This window comes from Pyrgilauda ruficollis, unplaced genomic scaffold (genome assembly GCF_017590135.1).
Source record: "Pyrgilauda ruficollis isolate IOZ18807 unplaced genomic scaffold, ASM1759013v1 scaffold17, whole genome shotgun sequence".
Classification (NCBI taxonomy): Eukaryota; Metazoa; Chordata; class Aves; order Passeriformes; family Passeridae; genus Pyrgilauda; species Pyrgilauda ruficollis.
The window spans coordinates 9,075,171-9,093,332 of record NW_024515875.1 but is presented as its reverse complement, the minus strand read 5'-3'; the positions used below and the strand labels follow the sequence as shown (position 1 = coordinate 9,093,332).

At 46.3% G+C, this 18,162-nt stretch overlaps 1 protein-coding gene across 1 annotated transcript; it reads left to right on the top strand.

Annotated features, from left to right (window-relative positions):
• The first annotated feature begins 717 nt into the window (after positions 1 to 717).
• LRRC58 (leucine rich repeat containing 58) lies at positions 718 to 18,027 on the top strand. The gene is made up of 4 exons (XM_041463792.1): positions 718 to 1,259; positions 10,539 to 10,667; positions 11,957 to 12,234; positions 13,698 to 18,027. Exons 1-4 carry the CDS (start codon positions 742 to 744, stop codon positions 13,904 to 13,906), a joined length of 1,134 nt encoding a protein of 377 aa, XP_041319726.1. The 5' UTR covers positions 718 to 741; the 3' UTR covers positions 13,907 to 18,027.
• The last annotated feature ends 135 nt before the right edge of the window (positions 18,028 to 18,162 follow it).

The window sequence follows — 18,162 nt, the reverse complement described above, 5'->3', positions numbered from 1 at the left end:
GCTCAAGACAAAGCTGTCTTTTCACATCCAGGCGAGGACACGCTCTGAGGTACTTCTGGGAGTACCTCCCTTTCGGTGCTCCATGGCAGCACCTCACAGAACCACAGAATGTTTTGGGTTGGAAGGGATCTCAAAGATCGCTCAGTCCCAACCTCCCTGTTCTGCAAGGACCAAAGCAGATCAACCCTTGGACAAACCCGCTGACCAGGGATGCTGGGCCGGGCTCCCCCACCAGCTGCCACAAGGGCTGAGGCAGCACCACTCCTTCGGGCTCCGAGGATAACCAAAAGGGGCACAGGAAAGGCTATGGTTTAATTTTACACCTAGCAGCTCTGGTGCCCCAAGCCTGGAGTAAAACACTTGGCAGGGAGCAAGGGGCATTTCCAGCCGGCGGTCCCGCATCAGCCCGGCAGGCCAGGCCCGCTGGGTGCAGACTGCGGCCGCAGCCGGGGCATCCGCGACCCCCGGGAAGCCACCGCCATGAGGCACCTCCTGCCCCGCCTGCGCGCCGCCCTCCCGTGCTCGTTCCGGGGCCGCCGAACGCTCCCTTTCCCTTCGCCGCCCACCCGCAGGTGCCCCGCAACCTGCATAAGAGCGCTCGCCTCGCTGAGGCCGCTGTGGCCTCGGCCGGCGGCGCGCCCGGGATCGAGCATGACGCGAGGGGGGGGCGGCGGGGCTATGCAGGTTCCGGGGCGGGCCGGGGCGGGGTGACGCGCGGGGCCGTCGGTCGGTGCGGGCGGGATGGCGGCGGCTGGCGGGGAGGGCCCCGAGCTGGAGCCGGGACCGGAGCTGGCGATGGAGCCGGAGTCGGAGCCCGAGCCGGAACCCGAGCCGGAGTCCGAGCCCGAGCCGGCGCTGGCGGCGGAGCTGTCGGCGCGGCGCAGCGCGGAGGCACGGCGGCTGGTGCTGTCGCCGCGGCGGCTGTCGGGCCCGCTGCCCGCCGGGCTGTCGCAGTGGTTCCCGGCGCTGGAGGTGCTGGACGTGAGCGGGACGGGGCTGACGGAGATGGGCACGGAGTTGCTGTCCCTGCCGTGCCTCCACACGTTGCTGGCCAAGAACAACCGGCTCGGCGGGCCCGGCTCTCTGCCCAAGGGGCTGGAGCAGGCGCCGCTCGCCCGCTCCCTCCGCGTCCTCAACCTCAGCGGGAACCGCTTCTCCGAGGTGCCGCCCGCGCTGCTGCAGCTCCGCGGGCTGCGCAGCCTCAGCCTCGGCGGCAACCGGCTCCACGGCATCCCCCCCGACATCCAGGAGCTCCAAAGGTGAGGGACGGGCCCCGCGGGAACAGGGACAGCCTCGGCGAGCCCGGCCGGGTTTTCTGCCACGCTCCCCCTCAGGGGGTCAGTTCTCTCCAGCCTTAGGTGTCTCCAAGCACTGCTGCCGCTAACGTGGCTCTTCCTCTTCATCATGGTGAGATACCAAAGCTCCAGGACGTTCTTTACCTCATTCACGTGCATATGTATAAAAATATCTAAAGGGTGGGCATTGAGGATGAAGGCTGGCTGTTCTTGGTGGTGCCAAGCAATAGGACAAGAGGCAGCGGGCAGAAAATGATGATGCACAGGAAGTGCCTCCTCAGCGTGAGGGAGAACTTTAATGGGGGGTGACCAACCACTGGAACAGAGTGCCCGGAGTGATTGTGAAGTCTCCCTCACTGAAGGTGTTCCAGTGGACACAATTCTGTGCTGTGTGCTCTAGGGTGACCCTGCTTGAGTAGGGAGGTTGGAGCAGATGACCTGCTGTGGTCCCTTCCAACCCAACCGATCCTGTCTATTCTTCAGGTGACAATGGGCCTTCCATGCTCACAAACTGGGTGACTCTAGGCACTGCCCAGTCCCTGCAGGGCCACTCTCCTGGTGGTGGTGTGGTTGGTGTGAGTGTTGGCATGAGGAAGGCTCTCCGTGGTTTTCCTCTCATGCACATCTCTGGGTGACAGCGAGATAAACCCCATGTGTCCTGCAAGCTCATGGCTGCACGATGGGTTGCTCAGGAGGATAAAGATGTGTTTGTGGCTCGTGCAAACAATGGAGCCTTTCTGCCCATGCAGCTGCAGTCCCACTGGGGCCTGCTGTCCTCGATGGGGTTTTGTGGTGTTTCTCTCGGCCCATCGGCTCGTGTAGATCTGACAGATACCGACAGACCCGAAGCGTGGAGCCCCGGGCAGTGCTCCGTGCGGTGGTACATCTGCCTCTGGGGCTGTATCCGGCCACCACAGGCCTGTCCTACAGAAACTTGGGGCTGAATCACAGCAATTGCCACATTAGTGGGGTGGGAACAGGCCTTACACAGCACAGGGTATTGGCTGCCTGCATAGGCCTGGGCTGGGCACTCATGAAGCCTGGTGTCCTCCTGGGCAAGTGGGATGCTTCTTGTGGCTTACGTGACACAGGCAACTAGTGTGTTCTGCATTCCCAAGCCTCAGGCTGGCCTCTCTGTGGCTCTCTGCTAAGACTTTGGATCTGAACTTTGTTTGCTCCAGCTCTTTGCCAAGGGGCTTGCCAGAGGCAGCCTCTCTGAGGCAAATTCCAGCACCCTTGACCCTAAATACCAGGATTCACTCTGATGGCTCAGCGGAGCTGCATCCAGTGGAAACACAGAATGTTTTGTGTGTGGAGTGATGTCTCCTATGGGTGTAGGTGGGAGGTACCACAACTGCTTGAGTGCTGTTGAGGAAAGGTTTTGTCTGCTGCAGTATAATACAATGGCTTTTGGGTTTGTGGCTTTTGTCCAGGTGGTATAGCATGCACCTGTTAAGGATTTGAAGCAATTCTGGGTTAAGCTCTCTAGGCTGAGAGATGCTATGAGACATCTTGAGTGATGGAGAATGCCCATATCCTTGGCAGAGTTATGATACATCCTGGGCTGGGGCTGTCATGAGGAAAAGGAAGCTCAGCTTTTTTTCTGTCTGGGAACAGATACTTCAGGGATAAAAAAGGAAATGAGGCAAGGGAGAGGAGGCCAATGGAGGAGGGCAGTTGCATGAGGAAGGTGATCCACATAGCGTGTCTGATAGCATCCAGGATGTGGTTGGGATCTGATAGTTGCTCCCACCTCTGAGTCAGAGGCTCCCTGCTGCTGTTTCTATGGTCTCTGTGGGTTGTGGGTTTTTTTCTTTCTCTTTCCTTTTTTTTTTTTCCCCAAGAAAGCAAACCTCAGCCCTGCTTTTCTTCTGTGATGTCCCCAGGAAGGTACTGAGCTGTGTAGCACCACACATGGTGCCCCAGCAGGCTGTGACCCGTGTTCCACACCGCACCTCTGTCACTCTGCTTTGTTCTCTGACCTGCCCTGAAGCAGGGCTCCTTGTCCTGTCCTGCAGCTTTTCTTGGACCGGTCATGCTGGAACCCCCAGAAGGAGAATTCAGAGAGAGCAAATGCAGACAAAGCTGTTGAACTGTTTGTTCATCATTGCAAAGTGACGTGTCAGGTGGAAAAGTTACACATAGACACAGCTTCTGTCTGCTGCCCACGTCACCACTGCTACCTCATTGAACTTCTGCTAACATGTCAACATAATATAATTGAACTTTAGCTCAAGATAGCAAATCTGTGCCCCACCAGGATTGTCAGCTTCTTTAGAACTCTGGCATCAGTGACTTCTGTATCTGGGTCTGTTTAAGTAATGATAGGGAGCTGCACACAGCTTTGCTAATGCTGGGAGAAAACAACACTTTATAGTGTATTGTTCCTCCAGAGGGACTCCTGAATCTATTCATTGGAACTCAGATAACCAGTGACCCTTCCCAAAAACATAGAAAGTACATTCTGGAGAGAAACTGCTGCCAGACTCTGCTCCTAGCTGCTGACAAGAGAGGTGTCCTCAGTGTGAGCGTGCTTGTTGTGGAGGTGGGTAAAATGAGCCTGGGCAAGGACAGAGCAGAGCCAGCTGTTACAGCACAGCAACATGGAGACCTCTGTTAGTTTCTGAGCTCTACAAGTTGGAGGTGGGACCTGGTGTTGTGGCTTCTATTAACCTCACAGCTCAATCTGCAAATGCCAGTCTTGCTGTTGCTGACAAGCCAAGACCTTGACCCCTTTTCCATGTGCAAAAAATTTCTTTTTATCTCAAAAAAAGACATTTTTTCTTTTATCTTAGGGGCTCTGAGACCACAGGGCAGCCCTCTTACTGATCAAGTTCCTCCTGCTGCTACTGGAGTTCCTGAGACCAGCAGTTCTCCTCTTACTGTGACCCTGGGAGCTTCCCATTTGCTCCTGTCACTGATTATAGAGCAGACTGGAGTTGCAGAAATCTAGAAATGATTATTGGATTTTCAAGGAATGTCTAAGCTGTGATGAGTTGGGTTTTTTTTAAATACTCTTGATAACTGCACCCCATAGTTTCCTGTTTTAGTTTTTGAAGGGACAGCATGTCAGTTTTAGTGAAGGCCAGGAATATAGCAGGTAAAGAGTCTGTGTATGTGGTAAAGTTGAAAGTATAAAAAGCTGATGGGTCTGAGCTGCCAAAGGAGAAGGCACATACTGGTGACTACAAATGTGAAGGTCCTGGAACAGGAAGTGTGTGCCATGTGTTATTACACACAGGAAGATCATAAATCCACCACTTCACACAAGCTGTATTTGGGTCAGACGTGCACAAAGTTCCCTGGCATGTTCCTGATGTCTTGGCAAGTTAATGAACTTGGTGGTAAGAACCACAGCCAGTCCTGCTGCTGTCATGTCCTGCTCCTTCTGGCTTCAGCCATCTTCCCCATCCTTGCCCACACAAATGTTTTGTGTGCAGTGCAAGATCCTCCATGGAAAGTGAGTGCTGTGTTCCTGATTATTGGTTATCTCCTAGGCTGTTGTGCAAGGACCACCAATATGCTTGAAGCTTCCTTTGCATGGCTTCATAAGTGTATGATCATGGTTGCTCTGGTGATGGCAGTAGGACGATGCTGATCCTAGCAAGCTGGCACCAGGGATGAATAACCTCTGCTTCATGTTTTCCATTAGGAAAATTCAGTGCTCTTTCATCATTGAGAGCATTGAGTGTGACCAGCAATAGCCTCATGTGTGTCTGAGAAATACAGGTGTTGACCCTGCTGAGGGCTTTTTCTTGATCATGTTGAGGCCATGCCAGGTCCTTCTGTATGCCCAGCATCCCCAGTTACTGTCAGCTGGTGTGTCAGTACAGTGCAAGACCTGAGTGTTGGTTCTTGCTGTGAATTTAGAGTGAGGAATGCACCAGACATGTGAGAGTGGCCGTCTTTGCATTGCTTTCCTGTTCGTTGCCAGATAAAATACAAGCTTAGCATAGGCAGACACAAGTGTTATCTTCTCTGTAGTTCTCCCTGCTGACCTTGCTGTGTTTTCAGTGGGAGATGTTATGGTCAGTCACTCTCTCTCAGACTCAATTCACAGCCCTCAGCAGCTCCTGAACTGTGATCTGCAGTGAGATCCCATTGCACATTGGTTCTGCATATCCTCTCTCTGCTGAGCCAACTGGGGACGCACTATGGGGCAAGGTGTATTACAGCTGGTGAGTTAGAAATGTGGCCATCTACTTGTGCCCATCCTGGCACAAAATTTGTAGGGCAAATCTGGTCAAACACGGCTCTGATCTTAACGGTGCAGCTGTGAGTTTTGGCTTAAAGGGTGCAAGATTTACCCTGATCAGCATGCAGGCCTGGGGAAATGTCCTGCAAGTGTCCTGTAAAATGAATAATTCTCAAAGGCTTAGCGAAATGCAGCTGATACTTCAAATCTCCCATGGGAATTTTGAGTTTAGTCATTCTCTTCTGGTGAATACTCTCATGCTCTGTAGAGCACCGGGAGCAGGCAGAGCTTGGAAAAGACCTGTGCACGTTCCTTTCCTTCTTGCTGGTATTCCTCTAATAAAGCCTGGCTGTGCGAGGGCTGGGATCAAAGCCCTCAAATGCCTAACTGGATTCATGCAAGGTTTGTGTAAAGGCTTAGATGCATAGAAAACCAGAGCGTTTGCTTTCATTCGTGGGTAGCATTAAGCATGTTAGACAAGCATACGCTTAAAGGATGGCTGTTAGTGTGGGAAAAAGGGCAAGCAGAGCTTTGATAAAGAAACAGCATTAGGAAATCTGCTTGCTGTCTCCCTTCTTCTTCCCCTCTTCAAACGTTTTGCAAATAGTGTTCAGACATCCGTTTGATCTTAAATTTGCGTGTCAGCAAAGGCTATGCAGTTCTCTCAGGAATTAGCAAATCGTAGAACAGGGTTAACAGGAGTGTGTTGTGGGCTGCTTTGAAATTCCTCCCTTGCATGAGCCTCAAAACTGCCCTGGAAATTTCTTGCTAAAAAGTTTATCTTAAAAAGACCTGGAGCTATTTCAGGCACCATTGTTGGTTTGGGTTTTTTTTTATATTACCTATTTAGATGCATCTGTTTGATGTCAGCTGTTAAATTTTGTCCTAAGAAGCATCTGTAGGGAAACAGGGTGGATTGAAAATTTGAGTATCTCTTATGCCTGAAGACATTATCCCCTTGAAATATGACTATGGGAGTGCTGTGGTAATTGATAGGGCAAAAAAAATACCTCTAGTCCTCAGAGTGGCTGTTCTTATTTACGGAATGTTTGGGGGCTTTTGGACTTGATTTGTGCTATATGATGACCTGAAAATATCAAGGACATACTCAAGTGAGAAGGTACAGTCTCTTTTTTGCTGCCACCCCGTGAATTGATCATAGATGTTTGAGCATTTCTCCACTCATTTCCTAGTAGGTAAAAGTATTTTCATTGCCACCCTACAGCCCAGTGGTGTGAAATACGCTGCTAGAGATGAGCACCACATGATGGACTCAGCGTGCTGGCTGTGCGTGGCAGCAATTAGGACTGGTTGTGCTGAGCAGGGGGCTGCTGGGTGTGAGGCTGAAAGGGACTCTGGCCTTTTATTAGTGTATTTGTCAACATTGCTAAAAGGCAGGAGAGAAAGTGTCAACACTCATTAGTAACTCTGTCACATGGTTGTTGGGGTTTTTTTCAGATTCTGTTGAGATTGATTTTGTTAGTGTTTGTCCCCTCTTGAAACTCATTCAGATGAGTTTCATCATGAAACTATGGCAGGTTGGAAGTAAATCACTCATTCTAGCTTCAAAAATTGGAACTGAGCTTATGTTTGTTTGATGGTAATTGATCTCTGGCTTTTTGAGGGTTCTGAACTTTTGAAAGTGCAGAAAAAAATCCAGTTCCACCTCTGTGTACACAGCAGTTCACAAGACCTTAGCTGATCGATCAAAATGACTGTACAGATTAATGATTGTCAGAAGGACTAGGTCTAAGTGTGAAAGGTTAGTTAGAAGCATTCACCTAGCTCAGTGCACCCCTGCTGTGGTCCTCATGAAAAACCTGGGCTGAACATCGTGGATTGTCTTACTGCAGGCTCTTGTATGAAGAAGGCAGAGCTGAGCAGTGCTTTTGCTTGTCTTACTGAGCAGCAAATTGCCCTGCCCTGAGCAGGACAACTCGAGAGCCAGCATCACCTTTGCCTCCAGATACAGGCTTAGGATGAGTGTGACATGAATATTAGGCCAGGAGCAGATGAGCTGGGAACAAACTGCATCCCAGTGCTGTGGTGAGTGCTCTTGATAAAAGGGTCATGCCTCTTGAAAATCCTTTCCTGTGTCATGATTAGCTTTGCTCAGGCAATTCTTGACACTTCAGTTTGATGCAGAAATGGCTGTTGTTGATTCCTTCACCTTCATCAGCCTAGATCCTTCTTCCTAGCAAATTGTACTTACAGGGATGGGAATTACGGATATTGTTTTCCCGCTGAGCAGTGTTTCAGTGGAATGCTATAAGAATATCTTTCCCATGTTTAAAATAAGTTTCTTTGCAGTTTCAAAACCTCCTCCCTGTGTTTTTTTTAATAAATTAATCATCTAATTAATACCGTAAGTTGATGTGGAAATTCTGAATTTGCTGTACCGGACTGGGCCCCGTGAGACAACTGACGGGCCCCGTGACAACTGACCCCAAGCAGGTGATTCAGAAGATGAGTAAAAAGAAAACATTTTTTAAGAAGCATTTTGCTGCCAGTGGAGGAGTTGCCTTATTTAGTGGGTTTTTAGTTAGAGACGGTTTGTATTCTGATGTTAGGTCTTTATATCCTTCCTGGTATCACTGAGTGTTCTCATTACAGACTTTACAAAGAACAGATTTGAAGCTGTAAGAAGTTAGTAGGAAGTGTTTTTGCACACTTTGTTTGTACAGTAGGCTGATCTTGAAACATGCATCTTGTACCTTGAAATGAATTCCTAAAACATTTTTACTGTATAACTTGTGCCGTCTTCTCCTTTCCTGGTAGGAGGTGCCTACATTTTTTTATGCCATGTCACTTTACAGGCATTAGTGTCCTGAAACACAAAGGATGAGGAGTTAATTATTCACTTTTCCTAGGAAGTGCAAACTTGTACACATCTAAACCTTGTTTAAATATTGAAATCCACATTGCTAGAATTCCCTTGCCCAACAGCTTTTGGTGTGGACTCCAGCAATGTTACGGAGTTAGGAATTATATGGAATTGTATACTCAGCAGTTAAGTCCCTAATGAGAGCCAAGCAGCCTAAATCCACCTCAGGAAGTAATGGAGGTTTGAAGGAGGAATTTTGGTTAAAACTCAGGGCTTTGTTAGGGGATCAAAAGTTAATTTAAAATAATCTCTCCTTGACATGGTCTCTGCACAGCAGCCTTCCTCCTACCCCCACTTCTCAATATACAGGTTGTCAGAGTAGAAGAGATGTTAAGGTTACTTTGAAGCAGTGGCAATTGGTGTGGTTTTTCACTGTGCACTTTCTTGCACCTGCAGAGTAACCTCCAAATGTGCTGTCCCACTTGGTCTGTAGTTACTGCCTTCCATATAATCAAATTCAGTTTAAGGCTTCATTTTCTGCCCCCTTTGTCCAATTTCTATTATTTAGCTTGCCTTTGACACACTTGAAGAATATAAGGGAATCCAGAGAAAGCTGAACCCTGGGAGCATCTCGTGGTGTGTTGCAAAGGTCTGTCATTCTGTCCTTGCTGTTAGGCAAGTGCATTTGTGCTGCAGTAGTGGCCTCTGCAGCCCAAGCAGATGCTGTCATTGGATCTCTGGGGTTCAAGTTTCTTGCAAGAACTGAGTGAAATAGACTCACTCTGCTGTTCTCCTGCTCCATTCCCGGGGAAGTCTCATGGGGGAGCTTCTCTGCATTCCACATATGCTGTGGCACAGAGTTTCAGGGCTCAGACCTTGTCTGGGTGGACCACCATGACCTTTGGATGTTCTGTTCCTGTGTTTCTGTGCCAGTTGTATCCATAGCATTTCTCACTTGCTGGGGTGAGATGAAGGTGTCTCCTACTCCAAGGAAGTTATAACCTATACTTAAAGACAAGCTGATGGAGCCTGGATGAGTTCACTTTCCCTGGCCTGTGGGCAATGCTTGCTGCATCAGAGAAAGCCAAGGTGCTTTGTAGTTAGGCAGCCTGAGTGTGTACTGGAGGTACTGAACCAGGACTGTAGAATCCACCCTTTTCAAACATGGGAAAAAATCTTGACTGGACTGTGGTTAGCAAGATGTATCCAAACTGAGCCTGCCTTTGCTCCTCTTTCAGATGACATCTGAGAACAGGGAAAGAAAGCTATTTGAGTCTGTGGAATTGGAACTTTAAGCTATTATGTCAAAGATAAATGCTTGCCAATTTTTCTTCCTAGAAGGGCAGAGATGCACAGCACATACTGGCCACTCCTGGCAGAAGGGATCTAGTGCCTCTCTCTGTTCCTGTGTTCCATCCACTGAGTTTTCACAGGACATCCAGTGATTCTTTTATTTGGGCCCAAACTGCAGTGAAGCCCAGCTATGGTTTCTGGTTTGGGCTTAATGACTTCAGAGTAGTGAAATCAATCTCTCTGAGAAATGGCGTGCTTGTTCTTGTGTGACTTAGGTGCACTTGTGTGCTGTTGTGTGCTGTTGTTGCAGCTGTGGTGTTGGTATGTGAATTATATCAAAGGGGGACTGGCTGCCTCTCACTAATGGTTCCAGTTAGTCACTGTGGAGTCAGATGATTCCACAAAGAGCAGATAGTGATGGTGCAGGGCCAGGATTTCCAGGGAGAGACACTGCGCTCGTGCTTCACTCCTGCTGGAACTGAGAGCTCCCGCTGGCTGCCACAGGATCTGTGGAGGTGCTGCAGACCCTGTGTTTGCAGGCTGCACATCCTTGGAAATAGGAGCAGGAGCTTTGCATAAGGGGTTGGTGTAGGAATACACAGTTGTCTGGTGCCTACCTGCAGGTTTAATAGTGACTGCAGGAGTCTGGAGGTAAAAATCTCAACATTGTCTATTGTGAAACAGCAGCTTTGTTGTAATTATGATGTGCAACTCAGCTTTTTTTCCTGCTCTCAGCAAATTATCTCATAGGTAGTCATCTGTCAGTTTCCTTTAAGAAATGCAGTGAAAACCCAGGTGTTAGAAGAAACTTGAAATTAATAAAATAATGCTGTCAGTTTCCTTTAAGAAATGCAGTAGCTGTGAAAACCCAGATGTTAGAAGAAACTTGAAATTAATGAAATAATGCACTCTTTTCTCTTCTGTTTTTCAGCTTAGAGTTTCTATACCTTGGAGGGAATTTCATTACGGCAATTCCACCTGAATTAGCAAAACTGCCTTCTCTGAGGTATCTAGTTCTGTGTGACAACAAGATCCAGAGCATTCCACCTCAGCTGGCACAGTGAGTATTTACTGTCATCAGCCACCAGCTGTAATTAACTCTTTGAACTTTTACTTCTGTGCATGTAGATAAAAGTACCTGGGAGGACCTATTTGTCCTTCAGTTTGTTAATGTGACTGGCTTTGAAAAAGAACATCCTTGGCATGGTGCACTGCAGGCAGACCATGAATATATGATCTGAAAAACTCAATGAAAGGGTAATGTTAAAAAACCATCACCGAGATTGCACCTTACAGTGAACTGACAGATTTGCTTAGAGGACCCTGAAAAGTACCTGGGCAACTCAGAAAAGATAAATTGCTACCTTAAGAAGTAAGAATGGAACTGTTGTATTAGTAATGAATGCTGGGTGGGTTTTGCCTTTCACCCAAACCTTTTTGTGTGTACTTTTGTCTTGTACCACCCCCTGTGTTCCCTTGGCATTCCTTACCTCAGAGTGTTTGTGTAAATCCTATAGCACAGTTCTACTGGCTAGGTTACTGCTTTATCTGTTTATAATGGGGGGAAGAGGACACTGCAGTTCTGTATGTGTAGCCTAAGATGGGAGATGAAGATGGGATGTATAGCTGTAAAAACAATTGAATGGCAGCCTGGAGTTCTCCAAGTTGGAATTTGATGGTGTAGTGGGATTGTTCTTAAAGTACAATGTTTTGTAACTTTTACAAGTTTGGGAGCAGCCCTGGATGCTGTGCTGGAGCATTGCTTTGTGCTTCCTGAGAGGGGAAAGCCTCGTCCAAAAGCAAAATAATAGCTTGTCCCCTGTGCCGCTGCTGGCCTGGCCTGACCTCCTTCAGATCTGGTGGTATCAGCATGAGGTGGTGCAGCCGCAAGCAATGAAAACATGGGGCTTTCCAGGGCTGGCTCCCTCCCAGCAATCATCTTTAATGCATGAGACAGAGCAGGTGACTTATTCAGAGCACTGCATGGGACTGTTCTTGATGCATGTGCTGGGTACAAGGAAACGTTATGTCCCCTGAAAGTGTACACTCCGTTTGTACACTTTTGTTCTACCTTTTTTGGGGGGTGTGTGTGGGGAATACTGAGAGGGATAACAGCATGTTTAAGACTGTGTTTCTTTAGCAGGTATTCTGGTACTGAGCTGAGTTTTCTAATGTATTGTGTGTACTGGAGGAAGAACAGCTCTTGTAGCATGAATTTATGTTTTAAAAGGGGGAAAAGCCAAATAAAAAGAAATTGGTGGGAGCTGGGAGAGTAATTAGGTCTGCTTAATGGAGCTGTGGGGCAATTTTGCTTGCACATCCTGACGGAGTATCCATCTTCATCCTTAGACTGCATTCCCTGCGTTCCCTTAGCCTGCACAATAACCTGCTGACTTACCTTCCCCGAGAGATCCTTAACCTGGTTCACCTCGACGAGCTGAGCTTGCGTGGGAACCCGCTGGTGGTGCGCTTTGTGCGTGACCTGACCTACAATCCCCCGAGCCTTCAGGAGCTGGCTGGACGCACGATTAAAACTCGCAACATCCCCTACACTCCCAGCGATCTCCCAGAGAGTCTTGTTTGGTACCTGAGCTTGGCCAGCAACTGCCCTAATCCTAAATGTGGGGGTAAGTTCACCTTTACAGCTCTGCTTCCTGCTCTTAGCTTATGGTTGCCTTTCCCTCTGACTTGCTGTGACTTTATAAGCTCACTCAGGTTCAAAGTATTACTCACTGCAGCCACATTCTGGCTTTATTTCCCTGGCTCCAGGTCTCCTGGAAACTTGGCTTTAAGGAGCTTTGTTCATTTAGGAGCAGTATTCAGAGTTGCAGTGCTAGTTTACTGTATTTGCATGGGAATGTAAGACAGCACTTCTGTCAGAGTCTTTGTAGCTCATCCCAGCACTCCACTGTGGTTTTATGATCAGAAGTTTCCGATCCACTTGCCCTGAAATAGCTCAGAGCATGTGATGGACAGCAGAACTTTTGCACACACTCTTGCTGAACGGTGAACATCATTTCTGGATGGAAAAGAGGAGAGTGGCTCTAGTGCTTAGCAGTTACCAACAGCAACTCGTTTAGCTCTAGCTTGGGACCACTAGCCTGCAGTTCTTGGAAGGAGAGGGCTTGTTAAAACAGCCTGGAATGCTTGGGCTTAATCTGGCTCAATGCTTAGTCTTTAACCAGAGTAAATGATCTGCATATTTAGCATTTGGAAGACTAAGGGGAAAAACATAATTAATTAGTATCTACCCTGCAGTCATAATGCAAGCTGTTATCTTCTTACATGACAATATCAAAGCATGCTCCATAAGCAAAGATGGAAGGGCTGGGACTTATATTGGGAGGGAAAGAAAAGTTTCTTTTTTTAAGAGTTCTGCACAGCTTGGATAACAGTGCTTTTGTGCTTTTTCACTATGCCGTATGAACTTGCACAGTACTGCAGCACTGCTCCAGCACTGCAGGAGAAAAGTTTTCTCCTGACCAGCTAGGACTTTAAACACTGCTGGAAACTTCTGAAAATGTCAGAGTCTAAAATCACTTGCTGTGACAGGAAGAGAACATAATTGTGTGTTACAGCAAGACTGTTGCCATGGAAAGTAGCATCCAAGCTCAGCATGGTGGCTTCACTCAAGCAGAAGAAAAGTAGAGCTGTGAAGGTCTATTTGTGAATGTGTTTTTACTAGCTGGTAGAAGAGGTTTTACAAGTTTGAAAATGGAGTGCATTAATTCATTTGACTTTTCAGAAGTTTGCAAATTCCCAGCCTGAGTTTCCTCCCTAATGGTTAGAAGAAATTGCTGTGTTATTTGGAAGTAACTGCCCTGTGTCTTTATGTGAAGAGTGTGCTGTTCTGAGTCACCTACCAAATACAGTTTTACAGAAATTTTTTACTCTGAAAAGAAATTTCACATTTTCAGAGATATCCTGGTCTGTTCCCTTCCACCAGTATCCCTTGTGCTCCTACATATAGTGCAGAGCAGTGCCAGTGAAATCCTAATTGAAGGCATATGCTCCAGGCACAAGAGCCCTGCGGAGCTGGCAGGTCCCTGGGCACAGAGTCTCACGCTTTTCTCTTCCCTCTCCCTCACAGGTGTGTACTTTGACAGCTGCGTCAGACAGATCAAGTTCGTTGACTTCTGTGGGAAGTATCGGCTCCCGCTGATGCACTACCTGTGCTCCCCAGAGTGCTCCTCTCCCTTCAGCTCTGCCTCCCAGAGCTCCACTTCCCAGAGCGAGTCTGACTCTGAGGATGAGGCCAGCGTCGCCGCGCACAGGATGCAGAAAGTCCTTCTGGGATAACGGGCAGCCACAGGGGAAGACAGGAAGGAAAATGGATTTGAAAAGCAATAATGGAATGGTGAAGCATGAGCTACCAGTCTGAAGGGCTCATGAGAAATTGTCCTCAAGTCCATGCAGGGACAGAACATCTTAGCAAGCCTGGACTTGCTTGGTGCAGTGCTGCTTAGGAGATCTAACTCAGTAGCATGCTGCCTGTAGGTTGCCTGGGGTTGTTAGAAATGTCTCCTGGCTGGGAGGCACCCCCCTGCCTCAGATGGGCTGGGAGAGGGATTTGTTCTCACTGGCGGATTCAGAAGGATTTTAATATATGAAACTTGACTGGACTTCAGTCATCCTGCAGAGCAAAGGAGACTGTCCAGATCCTTTAACACTGTGGTAAATTAGAAACAGGCTAATGATGCCATGTGAGTATGTATGGACCCCAGTGTTTTATATAGCAGTTTGATTCCTTTCTGTCTCCTTTGATCTCAGTTACAGATTTTACACCCATCCACTGAAAATGAAAGTTGAAATTTTTTTTATTCAGGACTAGATTTTTCCAAACTCTGGTTACTCTTCCTTTGCCTAGAGGTGTAGGGTTTCTGTACTGTTACAGATGTTATAGTCATCATAGAACTGAGCCACTTTTTTTCTCCCTTGTTATACTGTGCTGCTCTTAGTGTCTCCTTCTAACAATATTTGTAATTTTTCCTCCTCCTTCCTCTTCCCATTACACCTGAAGTGTTGCTGTCTTTCTGGTGCCTTCAGAAAACAGACAAGTTGTTCTGTTATAATTGGTATTACTTCAGACTTGTGACCTGTGCAAGGGACCAGATGTGATGCTCTGTATCACACTTTTGAGTCTCAGCTTACTGGAGCAAATCTGCTTTTATAGCTGTGAATGTAGGAAAGGTCTTGACTGACATTTTTGGTTTATAAACAGCCACATTTCCCCAGTGCAGTTTGCTCTGCTCTGCTTGGTAGAGTTACTTTCCATCTTTAAGGCCATGGGCCTAAGGTACATAGCAGCTCAGTGAATTGAAATACCCAGAGAAGTGCTGTGGAGAATGTCTTTTTTTCCTGATTCCTAACAGAAGAGGAAGAGCTGGTAGGGAGGCAAAGGCATGTTATCTGAGCTTCTTGCACAAGGTGCTTTTGAAATGTCTTCCTTATTTGTTTGCATTTCCTCTCGTGGCAGTAGCTTTGGCAGTCTGTTGATGGTTCAAATAATATACTCAGTTATCTTAAACTATGTTTAAGAGAAAGCTGCAGAAAATAGCTCAGAATTTTTAAGCATCAAGAAATATCTTATAAAATTAATATTACAAATTGACAGCTATCTATAAATCTACTTTATGAGGCTGTTGTGTGCTTCACTCAGTGGGAGCTGCCCCTTTATTAATATTTCATGGTAGACAGTCCTTTTGATGCAGTTTCTGATAGAGCAAATCCAACTGTGCCTTTGAGTGCATGAACAGAGCAAAACCATCATGTTAAGAAGCTGAAATGAACAAGAAAAACTTTCTTAACCCACTTTGGCCCTACAGGGTAATTTAAAAACCTGTGCTTCTCTCCTGCATTCAGAAAACACATATACCTATTTGAACATCTTATGGCAGCTCTGTGTTAATGGTCCTGTTTAATTATGTTTGACACTTTATGTATTAAAGCACTTTGATAATTCTGCTCTTTATAACTAGCTTTAGTGATTTTTTTTTTTTTATTAGACTACAATTTTTGCTTTCATGTGACCTGAAGAACATGGTCTGTGAAACTTTGTATGTTCCAGTCTGTCTTGGTGAGCAAGTTGAATTTCTTGCATTTCCTTGACAGAACTCTTTATTTCCCCAGTTTCCCTTGGAAAGAACTGGAATTTGAAATTATCTGATAGTAAAATAGTACCCTGTCCACTGTTAATCATTGCAACTTAGTTCCCACACACACATGTGATTCCCTGTGTGCATTGATCCACAAGGAATTAATTGCATGTGCTCTATGCCTTTCCAAATAATTTTTTAAGTATATTTTTAAGACACAATGAGGTGTATGTGCCAAGCAACTGGATGTCACTTTAGCAGATTCTGTGAGGTTTGCTTGGGAAGAAGAACCTACAGGTTTTGAGAGAAACCAACTGCATGCTGTTAGTGAAAATGCAACCAGTGAGTGGCCTGCTTTGTTCATCTTCTCTTTCAGATGCTTCTTGCTGTCCCAAGTGAACGTAGGCACGGCAATGCTGATGACAGTAAGATGATTCCAGAGCCACAGTTTTAACTTGCCTGCTGGTATAACCGTAGCAGTCAACTGAGTGATCTAGAGCTTGACTCTCCTGCCAGCAAAGTGAGCCACACAAGTTGAGATCTCAAGATCTTTTGAGCTCAGGGCCATGAGGTACCACCTTCCTTTCTTGTCTTTAGCAGCAGCTGCCTTGAAGTCATATTTTTTTTTCACTTCACAAAGCTAGATTTCATCAGAGTTCCTGCTTGCACAGTAGCACCTGTGTGTGATGAGTTCAGACCAGTGGTGGCTGGTTCTAATTTAGCTTGATCCTTAACTTAGTGTCTTTCCTAACTGAAGAGGCATCCCACTTCTGTCCAAATATTATATGGTCTATTAGGGTAATCCTTTTTTTTTAACAGATTCTTCACTGTAGCCAGGTCAAAACTTGACAGCTTATGCAGTTGATATCTATGCATTTTTAGACTTGATAAAATGTGTCTTAAAATTTTTATATATATATATACATATATATTCCTGAATATAGCTACCAAGTTTTCTTTTTGCTGCTGGGCTTTAAAGTGCAATTCAAATAAGTCAGAACTTAAAACAATCAAGAACTTGTATGGAAAACAAATGGTTGGTTGGTTGGTTTGTTGGTTGGCTGGGTTTGAGTTTTTTTCTTTCTGAGGTAGTTTTGAGAAGACTAGGGATGCGGATATATATTGTAGTGCCTAACACATTGAGTCCCTGTGAGTTGTTTTGCAGCAATTGTTCACCCCCAAAGACTTGAAAATGTACTGGGCAATAAAGTAGGTGAGACACAACTTGAAAATACGCAGGTGGATGATAGGCACTAGTTTCTACCATCCCCTTTTCAGGGGCCTTGAGAAGTAGGCAGTGTTTTTGCCACTGTCTGTTTGTTTTCTGTCAGTTTTTAGCAGATTTCAGCTCCTGAAGATGCATCTTCAAGTGAAGTCTTCAGTCAGTGTTTTGGTATCAGTCCCCTTGTTGCTGCAGCAGCCCAGCATGAGCAGCTTTTGAAGCTGTTCTTAAGCTGTGACACGAGTGTGTAAAGCAAAGTTGCTCATTCCCTCTTCCATGTGGGGCCTGGGGCCCTGCCTGCATTCATCCACTGCCCCACCAAGCCTCTGCCAGGGAGAGCTGCTGGTGTGTCTCTGAATGCAGGTACTTGATGGGAACAGTGGGGTCATGTTAAAAAGAAGCAAAATATCAATTTGATGGGAAGCAACTTAGACAGTTGCCAATTCTTTTATGTTTCTCTTTCTTTAATAAGAGGTGAGACCTGAGGAAGTCAGTAATGAATATTTAAACATACTCTGAAGTGGCCAGATGCAGTTTTTCTTGGGCTTCTGTCCTGGTCATTTTAAGTCTTTGAAATCTTGTGTTGAATTATAATGGGACTGGGGGGCAGGGAAGGGAGAGCCAACTCCTTTTTGTTCCTTACTCTTGTTGGCAATAATGAATGGAAGGAATTTAATCCAGTGAAAGTAATGAAACTTAATCCTTGCAATGCATCTTTGTTACCCAGTTCAAAGAACTATTTAATGCATCTTATTCACACCATGCCCTCCCTCCCCAACTGAAGACACTTCAAATACACTACTCCAGAGTGCACACTAATACAGCAGTAACTCTGTCTTGGAAACCTTTCTATTGATTATTTCACTTGCTTGCCTGACTAGAGACTTGATCATTTACTGACCAGAACACTAAGGGTAAGAAAGGGTTCTCATCCAGCTCTCTTGTTGAATTTTTATATAAGCATTTGTTTTAGGACATCTTAAAGTGCCTTACGATTTTAAAACTGTATTTTGGCTGAAACATATGAATGTAGACTATCTCTAACAGTATTTCATTATAAGCTGTAAAACAAATTGCAAACACTAAACCTACAAAAATGTTATTTCTGCTGTTGTCTGTCCTTTATTTCCTGACATCTCAGTTCTGGTGTTTCTGCAGACAGAACTCTTGTAGGATTGGAAGCATTTCAATGGGGCTGTACAGGGGTGGGGAGTGGATGGGATTTGACCTGTACTGTG

Coding starts and splice junctions, on each gene's coding strand:
- LRRC58 (XM_041463792.1), top strand. CDS start 742: ATGGCGGCGGCTGGCGGGGAGGGCCCCGAGCTGGAGCCGGGACCGGAG. Junction 1,260..10,538: donor GACATCCAGGAGCTCCAAAG/GTGAGGGACGGG, acceptor TCTGTTTTTCAG/CTTAGAGTTTCTATACCTTG. Junction 10,668..11,956: donor ATTCCACCTCAGCTGGCACA/GTGAGTATTTAC, acceptor CTTCATCCTTAG/ACTGCATTCCCTGCGTTCCC.